At 41.2% G+C, this 14719-nt stretch overlaps 1 protein-coding gene across 1 annotated transcript in view; it reads right to left on the reverse strand.

Annotated features, from left to right (window-relative positions):
- Positions 1-3964: 3964 nt before the first annotated feature.
- The window catches only part of MTARC2 (mitochondrial amidoxime reducing component 2), a 35084-nt gene continuing 24329 nt past the window's right edge, over positions 3965-14719 (reverse strand). The window contains 4 exon segments of the mRNA XM_049701299.1: positions 3965-5177; positions 9543-9681; positions 10601-10672; positions 10746-10807. Of these exon segments, the coding sequence (XP_049557256.1) occupies positions 9555-9681; positions 10601-10672; positions 10746-10807 (261 nt within the window). The 3' untranslated portion in view covers positions 3965-5177; positions 9543-9554.

The following is a 14719-nucleotide window of genomic DNA, read 5'->3' on the forward strand; positions in this document are numbered from 1 at the left end:
GTTACATAGGTGTTTGGCAACAAAGGGCAGGTAGTGTGGAATGTCATAAGATTATTGTTAATTAAAGAAAACCGGTTATCTCAAGTTAAGGAATTTACCCCTTTTCTATGTATGGGCAGATGCAGGAGACCAGGCTCACTGAAATCATTCCTTTGATAGGCACCTCAGCTATCTGGGCCAGGATCCTGTATTTTTACATCCTGAGTTTCCTAGGGCTCACGGCAGGGAGTGACTGCAGTCTGATGGCTGCTAGATGGCAGGGATCCTCTTCAGCCCTGAGTTTCCTCAGGGCTCACAGGTTCACGTTGGAGAGTTGCAATCGTTGATGACTGTGACATCCTTTGTTTATTGATATGGCAGGAAATATGCCATTTATAAATATTCCATACCTTTTATAATTATTCCATTTATCAGTGGGTCGTTTATTTAACCTAAAATAAACAAAAAATGTTTGCAGGGGAAAACATAATTTTGAAATTAGAAATCAGGCAGCCGGCAGATCCCTTTCCTGGAGATAGGAGTGGGCGGGCACCACGTGGCCTTCCCAGTGTCCAGCTGCCTTAGAAAACCCTAAAGATTCCACACAGAAAAAAAAAAAAAAAACTGTTATAATTAATAAATGAATTCAGTTAAGTTGCAGGTCACGAACTCAATATGCAAAAATCAGTTGCATATCTATACACTAACAATGAACTATCAGAGAAATTAAGAAAACAATCCTATTTATAACTTACCAAAAAGAGTAAAATACCTAGAAGTTAATTTAACCAAAGAGGTGAAAGATTTGTACTTTGAAAACTAAAACACATTGAAGAAGACACAAATAAATGGAAAGATGGTCTGTGCTCATGGATCGGAAGAATTAATATTGTTAAAATAACCACACTACCTAAAGCAATCTGCAGATTCAATGGAATTCCTAACAAAATTCCAATGGCATTTTTCACAGAAATAGAAAAAACAATCCTAAAATTTGCATGGAGCCACAATAGATCCCGAAGAACCAAAGCAATCTTGAGAAAGAAGAACAAACCTGGACACATCACACTTCCTGATTTCAAACTATATTACAAAGCTATAGTAATTAATATAGTATAGAGTTGGCATAAAAACAGACACATAGATCAATGGAATTGCTCAACTGAGAGCCCAGAAATAAACTCACACATATCTGGTCAATTAATTTCAACAAAGGAGCCAAGTATAAACAATGCAGAATGGATAGGATAGTCTTTTCAATAAATTGTGTTAGGAAACGTACGAAACTGAAATTTCTCTTCCCACCCTATCCTACACCATACACAAAAATCAATTCAAAATAGATTAAAAACTTGAATAAAACCTGAAACCATAAAACTCCTAGAAGAAAACATGGGCAGTAAGCTCCTTGACATCTGTCTTGACAATGATTTTTAGATTTAACACCAAAAGCAAGGGCAATGAAAGCAAAAATACATAAGTGGGATTACATCAAACTAAAAAGCTTCTGTGCAGCAAAGGAAACCATTAACAAAATGAAAAGGCAACCCATATAATGAGGGAAAATATTTTCAAATCATATATCTGATGAGGGGTTAATATTCAAAATATATAAAGAACACATACAACTCAACAGCAAAAAGAAAAAAGCCAATTTTTAAAATGGGCAGAGGAACTAAATAGACATTTTTTCAAAGAAGACATACAGATGGCCAACAGGTACATGAAAAGATGCTCAACATCACTAGTCATCAGGGAAATGCAAATCACTTACACCTGTTAGAGAGGCTATGATTGTAAAAGCAAGAGATAAGTTTTGGGGAGAAAGTGAAGGAAAGGGAACCCTTGCGCACTGTTGGTGAGAACATAAATTGGTGCAGTCACTTTGAGAAAAAATATGGAGGTTCCTAAAAATTTTTTAAATAGAACTACCAAATGATCCAGCAATTCCACTTCTGGGTATACATCCGAAAGAAACAAAATCACTATCGTGAAAAGACATCTACACCCCCAGGTTCACTGCAGCATTATTTACAATCACTAAGACATGTAAACAACCTAAGTGTCCATAGACTGATGAATGGAGAAAGACGTTGTGGTGTATATATACACAATGGGATATTATTCAAGCATAAAAACAAGGAAATCCTGCCATTTGTGACAATATGGACGGACTTCGAATGCATTATACTAAGTGAAATATGTCAGACAGAGAAAGACAAATACAGTATGATTTCACTTATAATTGGAATCTAAAAAACCAAGCTCATAGATACAGAGAACAGATTGGTGGTTGCCAGACATAGGGGTGGGATGTGCGAAATGAGTGAAGGTGGTCAATAAGTACAAACTTCCAGTTATAAGAAAAATAAGTCCTGGGGATGTAATGTACAGCATGGTGATTATACATATCAATACTGTATTGTATATTTAAAAATTGCTAAGATATTAGATCTTAAAAGTTCTCATCACAAGAAAAACTATTGTAACTATATGAGGTGATGGATGTTCACTAAACTTATTCTGACTTCATTAATACACACACATATCATTTCATTTATATATACAAATATCATTTCATTTATATATACAAATATCATTTCATTTATATGTATACATATCAAATCACTACCTTGTGCACCTTAAACTAATACAATGTTATATGTCAATTAGAAAAAGAAAACTATTGAATACAACTCTGAATACAGCAAAGACATCTGGGGATCTATAGCCAAGGAGCACAGGGAGGGAGGGAGTGGCTGAAAAATTACTAAGCGGAGACATCAAAGGTAGGGATTCTCTCGAAAACTGGGCTTCAGGATTCTTGTTAAAACTGAGCTAGGCAGGTCTGACAAGGCGATAGACAAGGTGGAAACCCAGTCGAGAAGAGGGCTCAGAGGAGCTTGAGTAAGGTTTGGCCAGGGAGAGAGCTGCTCTCAGGCTCAGCTCAGCACACGGGCCAGGATGGTACAAGACCTCATCAAAATCATCCATGCAGATAGAGGGTGTCTTACATCACAGAAGGGTCAGTTTCCAAAGGACAGTAAATCCTCTTTCCCCAGATGGCAACACACCTCAGGGCCTTTCAGTACTGAGCAAAGATCTGTCCTTGGACATTGTTCCCCACCATAAATATTTAGGCCTAAACAGAGTATATCTGTCCTACCTTTTCTCCTCCCGCCCCAGGTACGCCCTCCCTCCCCACTCCTGTGAAATCCAGGAACTGAGTTCAGAGTACAGAGCTCAGTGCTGCTTCAGTCTTTAGGGCTCTTCAGTGATCTGGCCTCTTCCAGAAATGAGCTGGAGGAAGAAGGGGCTTGCATGAATCTAGCTTCCCCAGAAGAAAGGTTGACTGGTGGTGATGTGCACCATGGTGGGGGCGGGCAGAGGGGAAGCAGTGGCGGGGCAGTGGGTTGGGGGCACAGAGTGAACAGCATCACAGCACAGAACAGCCAGGACTTGAGCTCCACGTGCTCCACAGAAAGGGCAGCTCAGGGGCACTAAATTTTGTTTACTTCTGTTTACTTCCCTCCCTAATTTCTCTTCGGAAATTTAACAGGAAAAAAGTTGCTTCTCTACTTTAACGGTTAACTTTAAAGTGAGCATGATTTTTCAATTTCATCATTTCCAAACTTCACCCAGGGATATAGCTAAGTGAACACTTTTACCTCACAGGGTACTGGCAGTGGAGGTGAATTTCAGGCCCAGAACCCAGCGAAGGAGAGTGGAGAAGGAAGGAACAGCTGCTCTTCACAGGGCACCAGGCGGTCCCCGGGCAGTCACTGGCCATCACACCTCAGACGGGCTATCTGTGTAGCTTATGATGGCCCTACCCCACCAATGACAGGAGGTAACATCTGTGGAGTCCGACTGCACCTCTGCTAGTCTATCAGAAAGGGTAAAGAACAACGAATGACAGTGACTGAAGCTTTAATACAAAATGAGAAAAGCCCTGGAAGCAGACTCAGAAATACCAAAGAAAAAGTACAACTGAGAATCACATTTATTAATATGAAAGAAACCACAAAATTGTGAGTTCATTCATTCTCATATTACATCAGTGAGAATTCTTGCTCTAGTCATACCAAAATAGTTCAAAAATCACTGGCATCTAATAGAATAGTTTCGTGATTCCATCCTCCTACTCTCAAAATTCCATTCTCTTTCAAATCCCATTCTCTTCTTTATCGTACTTAGAATTCATACTTGGTGTATCTGTCAGTTACAGTTACTTTTACCTGGCTTAATAGAGGCATAATCAAACATAGAAGCAAAGTCTACAGAATAATTTCCATTCTCAAATAAAACCCGATTCCATAATGGTGGGGTCAAAACCACACAAGCAAAAAGTCAACAGGACTCGATAGCGATGTAAAAACCAACCAATAAGAATCTGTGTGTTAACATGTCATTAATAGGAATTTGTATGTTAACATGTAAAGGCATATCAGGAAACCTGATGTTTCCCATGTCTCCTAAAACACAGAATGATAGGTAATAAAATATAAACATTCAAAAACATTGTGTAGCTTTTTAGCTGATTCTTTAAACTTTTTTTATATTATTTTCCATTATGGTTCATCACAGGATATTGAATACAATTCCTTATGCTATACGTTAAGACCTTGTTTATCCATTCTAAATGTAACAGTTTGTATCTACCAACCCCAAACTCCCAGTCCATCCCTCTCCCTCCCTGCTCCCCCTTGGCAACCATAAGTCTGTTCTCTATGTCTGTGAGTCTGCTTCTGTTTTATAGATAGGTTCATCTGTGCCGTATTTTAGATTCCACATGTAAGTGATATCATGAGGTGTTTATCTCTTTCTGACTTATTTCACTTCGTATGATGACCTCTATTTGCATCCATGTTGCTGCAAATGGCATTATTTTGTCCTTTAGACTTTCTTTATTCAACAATATTAATGTCAGGGATTGCAGAAGTGCCGTAGCTACCATAACATTAATTTTATCGGCAATTTTATTTATTTTAAAAGTCTGCATTATCTAAAATCTACATATGTTATTACTCCCAAATCACCTCTCATACTTTCCTTGCATTAACTCAGAGCATCCGTTAACTCCAAAAAGAGATTCATTTCTACGATGAAGATGGTCACAGGATGGGTAATAAGAATTTGCCCAGGTGGTGCTGCTGTGTTCATTAAAATCCTGATCAGTGCCTCCGGGATGCTGAAACCTGAAAAAATTGTAAGAATCCCTACTTATCTGGCTGTTTCTCTTACCAGTCATAAATAATTCAAACATGCACAAACCAGTCACTTATGAGGTTAAAATGCGCAAAATATAAACTATGTCCTGTACCAAATTACCTCGGCAAAGGCCAGAGCCAGGGATCTCTCTCTCATATGACAGGTTGGGGTGCAGATGAGAAGAACCCTTTGGAAAGCAATTGGTCAAGATACTAAAAAATATGCCTACACCCCACGAGGCAATAATTCCACCTTTAGAAACCTAACTTATAGAAAAACAATTTTAAAATGAATATTATTGATAACAAAATTGGATATAGTTCGAGTGTCAAATACTGTAAAATGGTGTTTAAACCGTGCCACGTAATGTTATGAAGCCATCAAAAATGACATTTTAGGACTTCCCTGGTGGCACAGTGGTTGAGAATCTGCCTGTCAATGCAGGGGACACGGGTTCGAGCCCTGGTCCGGGAAGATCCCACATGTCGCAGAGCAACTAAGCCCATGCACTGTAACTACTTAGCCTGCGCTCTAGAGCCCGCAAGCCAAAACTACCGAGCCCACGTGCTGCAACTACTGAAGCCCGCACGCCTAGAGCCCGTGCTCCGCAACAAGGGAAGCCACCGCAGTGAGAAGCCCGCACACCACAAAGAAGAGTAGCCCCCTCTCGCCGCAACTAGAGAAAGCCCGCACGCAGCAATGAAGACCCAACGCAGCCAAATAAATAAATAAATTTTTTTAAATGACATTTTAATAGGTTGGAGGACTATGAAAGTGCTTATGATACCTAGTTTGTAATTCATAGATACATATTCATAAGCTCATAGTTCATAGATATACATATATATATATGTGTGTGTACATATATCATATGATATGTGGGCAGGGAATGTTGCCTGCCCTTCCAGTTAACAAAAAATGTTGCCCACCATTCTGGTTCTACGAGGATCAAGCCATCAGCAACTGCAGAAGCCCAAGGAAGGTGTGCCCTGAGGAGAATTCAGGATGGAGAAAAACAGAAAGCATTCTGTGCTTTGAATACTGGCCCTAGATCATTAAGGTGCATAACTAAGGAATAATTTCAATGAGCCCAGACTCTTGCACCTTCCCATAGGCAGAAAAGCACTAAAATCATTAACTTGAGATGTCTACTCTTTGTGATTAGCAGTCATCTTTTGAAGTTCCACTACATTTTTTTTTTTCCCCAGCGAAACACTCATATATATCCTGGCTTCTCCATTATCTCTTCAGAGCAGTTCCTCAGAGCTAGCTCAGAGGCTGTGTCCCAGGCTATATCCTCAGTAAAATCCCCCAATAAGACTTAACTCACAACTTTTAGGTTGTGTATTTTTCTTCAGTCGACAGATACATATTTGTATATATATAAATTATATATATCTGCATTATATATGATATATAATCATACAGATCATGATATAATATAGATCATGGCTACCTTAAACAGACAAAAAACAAACCAAAATAAAATTTACAAATGGTAACAATGAGTGGTTTTTTCTTCTACATTTCTGGTGTCTTCTAAATTTGCTGTGATGAACATGAATTGCATTTATAATGGAACAGATAAACTTTTGTATAATCATATTTTAAATGGATTTAAAAAAACAACTCAAGTAACCCTGGTGCAAGTATTAACAGCTATTTTTCTTAATGGCTTTAACCAACCTGTTGGATAAAGGAGACCCTTCAGAATCAGAAACTACAGTAGGCTCACAATCAAAGTAGGGGAGCAACGCTGTTATTTTTAAAGCCCAACAGAAATGCCCACCAGAGAGGAAACCTCTCGGTGCCCTGGGGGGCAGACAGCAGGGATGACCATGTTCCCCTGATGGGACTCTGAAGGGCTGGCTCTCAGGGCACTCGTGGAGTAGAAGAATGTTCAGAGCAGAGAAGCAGGAGAGAGCCATCGGGAAGCGCTCAGGGTTTGGCAGGGGAGTGGTGATAAAAAAAAAGCTGAAAAGTGATTTTAAAAAAGCTGAAAAGGAGCTTAGGACCAAAGGGCAAACAGCAGCCACGTCATGCTGAGCATCTGGGCACGCCACACTGCCTCTCCACGCCCGTGACCTCCACCCCATTTAAATCACATGCTGTCACCCCTGCCTGGCCTTTCCCCTCCCCTCTCACCTGCCTCCTGTCCATTCCACACATGGCTCTCAGGACGATCTTCCAAACGCACCGTTTTGATCATGATTTGGACTTACACAGTTTCCACAGCGACCTTTACCGGCAAACTAACTTTCAAGAACCTATAATAGGCTTCAAGCCTCCTCTTGGTCACTGACCTATCTGAGCCTTTGTTTCTTGCCCCGGAAAATGCTGATTATCACATTTATCTCACATAGACCCTAGAAGGACTACAAAAGATAATACATTATCTTAGGCTTTCTAACACAAGGGCTCTGGGAGCTAAGATGATTGGAAATGGCTGAATGTGAGTGAAACACGGGTGGGACACGGAGGGACTCACCTCCGTCCACTGCAACACAACAGAATCTGATTTTGAGGAGGTCTGAGACTGAGCAATACGGAGGACCCCTCACTGTTAAGGTACTTCAGAGGCCAATGGGTCCTTCAAATGCAGACAACATGTGAAAGATATTGGCACAGGTACCCGTCCTGGTCCTGTGAATGGCGGCCTGGCCAGCAGGGACACAGGATCAGTTCCACTCAAGCTAGATGACTCAGGCTTGGGTCCATTTTCCCCAGATGCTCTTAGAAATGGTAGGCACTTGGGACTTTCACAATTTTTTTCTCTAGCATTTACTGTATTTCATCAAATCCAAGATACATCAACCCTAAGATATATTATTCTGTGCACATCAAGGTTTTTCTAGAAGACACTCTGAAATGTTATAAGAAGCTTTCTGATTTCAGAGGTTTTAAAATGTGGGGAAAATAGGCATCCTCAGACTGATGAAATATGTAATGTGTAGCATGTATGTATGATGTAATATGAAAGATGTAATATGGTTATGTACATGCCTGACCATAGCCAGGAGAAGTTTCTTTCTTTTTTGCCCAGCCTGTCTCATCTTTCTATTCACTATGGCACCTGAGACTGGGCCCTACATGGAGTACTTGTTGCAATGATGACAATAAAGATCGTAGCTAATATTTATGGACCACTTTCCATGCAATGTTACAACTTCATATGAATTAACCCTCAAAATAACTTGTATTGGTTGTTTTGGTGAGTACTATTTTTACTCCCACTGCAAAGGTAAGAGTACTGAGGCTTAGAGGGATAGAGGGATTAAATAACTCAACAGAGTTAGGAAAGGGAACTGCTAGGATTATAAACCCAAGTCTGCCTAAGGATCGATCTAGACTGTCTAAACCACTGTGCCACATTGTCCTGAAGGATGGTCAGGCAAGAAGGTGTGAAAGCCAGGTCAGAATTAAAGAGAAGAATGGTCAAGAGTTTTGGAGATGAAGGGACTTTAAGATCGGGGTTATAGATTTTATGAGAAGAGTTACTTAATCTTCAATTTGAAGTCTTCTGACTGACTTTCCCATTCCTATAATTTGGGGGGCAGGCATTATGCTCCAGCCAGGAGTCTGAATTTTATTTGGCCCAATGAACTCAACGTGAGAACACTATTTTCTTCCTTAAGATTCAGAATCCAGGCACCTTGTTGCACCGATTTTTTTCACACTATAAACCATATTTTAAAAATACATTTGATATGGGCTTCCCTGGTGGCGCAGTGGTTGAGAGTCCGCCTGCCGATGCAGGGGACACGGGTTCGTGCCCCAGTCCGGGAAGATCCCATATGCCGCGGAGCGGCTGGGCCCGTGAGCCATGGCCGCTGAGCCTGTGCGTCCGGAGCCTGTGCTCCGCAACGGGAGAGGCCACAGCAGTGAGAGGCCCGCGTACCGCGAAAAATAAAAAATAAAGAAAATACATTTGATAACAAGCATTTGATTTAACATATTTCCCCCAAGTTGACTTTGAATAGTCTATACATTTCCCCTTCACTTTTCTATCACAGACACAAAAAATAAATACAGAACTCTCCAGAGCCGCTCACCTTCACTTTCTTATTCCTTCATGATGTTCCCTAATGAACTGGGACCCAAACCTGTCTTTCTGCTGGAGCTCCTGCATCCACATTTTATAACTGGATGTGTAAGGGAGGTGGAGGAGGCTGCAAGAATGCTGATTGCTGCGGGGAATAAAAGTAAGGGGCATTTTCCAGCTCCAAAGATCAGAACTCAAACTGCTCTTTCTCCCAAGAATTAAAGCAGCAAAATGTAAAAACATCTCAACACAAGAAAATGTGGTCATGGCGTCAAGGCACTGCATTCCAGAAGCAAAGATTGCCCTTTACCTAGTGGATCTGTCACTGTACCATCTGGTACACGGGGTCACCAACTTTCAGGCTTCCAATTTTTTCCACCGAATAATAGATCCCAAAAAGTGGGGATGACTGGTAAATGGGCTTCTCGGAAGGATCACACAGGCGGTAGCTGAAAGAAGCAAAAATTCACCCTTAGGCACACAGAGGGAATAACCTAAGTGCTCTCAGTGGAATTCAAGCATTCATTCTCAGGTTCTCTATAAATAAACAGCAAGCCTTTTCTAAAATGTGGACAGAGAAGTCTTGGCAATTAGTCAAACTGCAAATAATCCTGGTTTTTCTAGAAGTATCCTGAGAGTCTGAACAGTTTTTCTATGGCTTCGTTTTGAGCCCAAAAGAAGAAACTTGTACGTGTTACTTAAAATAAATACTTTGTTTGCATGTGTACTTCCAGCTTCACAACTCATGGAAATAAATGCCTGTACAATCTCAAAATGGACCTGCCCTGAACTCCAGGCTTCCTCAACAATTCTCATATTCTTTACATTGATTCTATCAAATAAATGTGAGTTGCAACAAAAATAAAATGACTCGAGGTCTTAATTTGGAAATACACATGTAAAGGTTATTAAAAGTTGATGTGAGAGGGCTTCCCTGGTGGCACAGTGGTTGAGAGTCCACCTGCCGATGCAGGGGACATGGGTTCGTGCCCCAGTCCGGGAGAATCCCACATGCCGCGGAGCGGCTGGACCCATGAGCCATGGCCGCTGAGCCTGTGCGTCCGGAGCCTGTGCTCCGTAACGGGAGAGGCTACAACAGTGAGAGGCCCGCATACCGAAAGAAAAAAAAAAATTGATGTGAGAGAGATGAAAATTTCAAAATGTAGGATTATACAATTAAAAATTTGTCCAAAGCACTCGAAGATCCATCTGGAAAAAAAAGAGAAAGGCACAAGTACTCACGTACATTAAACAACAGACACAAAACAAGCAGAGAGCAGAGAGGTGCCCAGACAGAGCACCTACAGCCACAAGCGGTTCAAAGGATGGGGATAATATAGAAATACACTGGACACGTGGATGTTCTACCTTTTCAGGGTTTCCAGAGGCTCCTTCCTGCTGATCACTCCGGTATCTGGGTCCACCGTGGTCATAATGCACCTGTCACACAATAACAAAGGGTTAGGGGACAGTTAAGAACCGATGAGTGTGCCACGCGCCAGAGAGTCCTTACCTGGGACAAGCCAAAACCTTTTTCATTTCTACGTCGCCAATGAAGAGCTCACCCCAGGTGTCCTAGGAGAAAAGAAAAAGGTATTTTTTGAATTAAGGCTTCATCAGTCTTTATAGCAGTTTATTCTTTGGCTGGTCCTATGAAGCTAGCAGAAGAAAGCAGTGCAAGAGGATGCCACGAAGTATTCCCCCAAAAGGACTCAAATGGAGGCAGTGTGTTGGTGAGTCCGGGATCCAGCTCTTGACTTGGTCTCAGAAGCCTGCCCCTTTCAGCACAGCAAAACTAGATCTTCTCTAAGGGGTACTTTGCCATGAGGACCGTAAACAACTCCAGGTCAAGTTCATGATAGATAATGAGAAGCGGAAAACTTGCAAGACTGCCCACTCTTTCCTTTTGCTAAGCTACAATGGAAGCCAAGTTACGATCCGATGGTTCTTTGATGAGTGAGACATGACCCAAGAAAAGTCAGTTCTGAGTTTCATCCATCCAACACCTCCACCTCCGCAGAGCGGCAGCCTGTCCCCTGCTCTGGCCAGTCACGGCCACCAGCCCTGCTTTGCTTTCCCACCCTTGAACCGTGGTAGATCCTGCCAACGTCTGCCTCAGGGCTTCCATCAAACCTCAGGACTTTGAGGGAGGTACTGTTTTGGTCCCATTTTTACACAAAGATAAGGAGGCAAAGAGAGATTAAAAAGTTTTCTCAGGGTTGCAGCAGTTAGGTTTGAAAAACCTTTCTGATTCTGAAGCAGGACTTTTAATCACCCAGCTTCTAACTATACCCATCTATATATCTATCTACACACACACATACATACATATATACACACATATATGGAGGTTATACAGATTACATTATATATACATATACACATTCATATACACACACATATACACATATATATATGAGAAGGGTATGTTACAGCTCTCTCTTGCTAACAGGAAAGCCATCTATCTGCAAAGCTTGAATTTCACAGGACAATCCTTTGTCCAGGCCGCCAGAGGAGAGGAGGGAGGCATCGGGCTTCACTGGGGCTTCACTCCAGGCTCCATAAACCAACAGTACTTATAACTAGATGCAAAAAAAAAAAAAATGACCCTTGAAAAATTGTTTCCTGATCTCAACCCAAGGGAGGTTTTCGGAGACCATGGGTCTAACGGATTTGGTGAGAAATCAGCCTCCACGTGAGGCAATGAGGCATCTATTCCTCTCACCCACTGGGCTCACTCCCCCAAGGACAGGAGAGGAGAGCAGTCTGTCCCTGCAGGAAGCAGGGCAGAGCAGGGGGTGGGGCCTCTCATGTAACATTTCCCCCTCCCCACTGATGACCAGGCTCCAATCATGCTAGGGTCCTCTTTCAGGGATACACTAACCCCCCAGGGCCTATAGGGGTGATTCAGCAAAGGCACAAAAGGAAGTCCAGTACCTAACTGGGTCTTCCCAACTCAGAAATCTCCTGCGGGATATGACTGAAGTAAGGAGGTCTCTGTGAACGCCCTGGGTTCCCAACCATCATTTATGAAACTGTTTCTGTGCGGAAATAAACTCTGCGTTCCAAACAACCCGTTAGGGGGGAACTGTGTAACCCTTGTAAAAGGCAAACCCACATAACGTAAAATGGAATCTCTATAGCCTAGCCAGGACTTTTTACAAGCAATGTTCAAACGCAAAACTGCAAGGCAGCCATAGTGCCTAGCTAACTTCCTGGAGGAAGGTGGAATATGACCAAGTAATAACAGCTCCTGCCTCGGGAAGTGATGGGCCTTGTGGTTCCCTGGCCCGGAAGCGGCTAAAAAGGCTGGACGCACTTGGCCACACGAGGGCACTGCGGCCACAGTAACGTGAGCCCATCAGGCAGCCTGGGCCGAACCACGCCCCCACTCAGCTTTCCAAGTAGCTCTCCACCCCCGCCAACGTTCAATTTCTTTTTACAAGTGCTGAGCAATCGCATATTTCAAAACAACGTTATCTGTGGAAAGTCGGCCTCGTGACTGTGATATAAAGCAGGAAGTCTGAAAAGTTCAGTTAGGTTTCCTAGTTTAACAAGACATTTAATCTGCTCTTAACGCTATTACACAACTGAAGTACCCAGTTTAGAATAACAAATTACCCGTTTTCATATGAATTGTATGAAGTCCCCCAAATGCCAGTTCTAATTACCTCCTAAAATATTAATCAGTTTATATGATAACATCACCCATCCTGATCTGATTGTCAGCATTTTGGTGTACAGCCTTTAGTTGCAGTAAAAAAAAAATTCACTAAGCAAATTAAGTTAAATGAAATTATTAATTATGTTATTAGAGAAAATAATAATGCATTTTAAATTGTAGAAAATTTAAATTAAATAATATAGGAAATTAAATTTTCCATTACATTCTACTAGACGCCCGAGGTGTCTTCCCTAAGCACAGAAACAGCTCCAAGAGCTTACAGCTCCCCCTGCTGGTAGGCAGCCTCTCTGCAGCCTGGCAAAATCCAGGCCATTTAGAGCGAACACAGAAAAAACCATGGAGTTTTTGAGATGGAAGAAGAAAGGAAAGGAAGAAAGAAAGCAGGGAGAAAGGGGAAAGTACTATACATAAAGGGCTCAGCTCTGTGGAAGAATCCTGAGAATTTACTATTAATTTGCAGGCATTTTGTAAACACTAAATTAAAACTACATGGTTTCCTATCACAAGAAGCATCCAGAGAAAGACATAAAAGAAGGGTTTGGAGTCATTGCTGAGGAACACACAGAACAGCACAGGGGAGGATGTCTGTTTATTGGAGACCTTCATTGGAGTGCATATGGGCATGTGCCCAGCAAAAGCTAAAGGTGCGCCAGGAGATGAATCTCTCTCTCTCTCTCCATATGGCTATACACACACAGCTATAAACATATATTTAGAGAGAGGGAATAGCTATATAGAGAGAATAGTTATCCATCATTCTCTATATATGTTATGGTTCTCTCTATATATGTTCTAAGATTATATATATATATACTTGTGACTATACATACACATGTATACATGGATATATACATATATTTGTAGAGAGGAAATAGATATATATCTATATATTCCATATTTTTCTATGTATATATATATATATATATATATATATAGAGAGAGAGAGAGAGAGAGAGAGAGAGAGAGAGAAAGGAGAGTGCCAGGTGAGAATGTAGGCCCAGGTAAGCTCTTGAATAACCAACTAACCATAGACAGACAAGACATTTGAAAGTAAGAAGGAAAGACAGAGGGCAAAAGCCTGAGTGGGTCTGCTGTTTCGTGGTCTACAAAGGAATTCTCCTGAGGAGCACGGATCAGATCAGCAGTTCTAATCAGACCAACAGCTACAGAGCCTTTGGGCACCTATACCGCAGGTCCTGCCCGCCTACTACCACCTGAGCCCTTCCCCTCCCAAATCTCAGATACATGATCTGTGCTTTCCTTCCGCTGCTCCTGATTCTTTAATGGCTACTCATCAGTTCATTATACTGTGTCATACATACAATTGTTAGAAGAAGTTTTAGGCTATGTTGGGATAATTCGAAGGAATGAATAAGTAAATAAACAAAATTTTTGTCTAGAAATCTTTAAGTAATTTTCTGGCTTGGTATCAATGACTGGACAAGATTACCATAGGCTCAGAAAGTCATCTACTAGAGGCTGGCTATATGCATGCAGACTTACTGTTTGGGTATTAGAAAGGAGGGTGTGAATCTCCATTTATTAACGCTGAATAATGTTCAAGATGTTGCTGGGTGAAAAAAGCACACCTAGATATATATACTACATGTAGGATGATTCCATCTATGTAAAACAAATCTGTTTCAATACCTGTGTGTATATATTTATAGCAATATATTTGGAAGGCTTCTCAAGTTTAAATAGTATTATTTGCTTTTTATAATAAATTTTTCTTTTATTTTTTTCGTTTTACTTTTTATACGAAGCATTATAATCCCAATGACACATTTAAAAACATCATT

Source organism: Orcinus orca, chromosome 1 (genome assembly GCF_937001465.1).
Source record: "Orcinus orca chromosome 1, mOrcOrc1.1, whole genome shotgun sequence".
NCBI lineage: Eukaryota > Metazoa > Chordata > Mammalia > Artiodactyla > Delphinidae > Orcinus > Orcinus orca.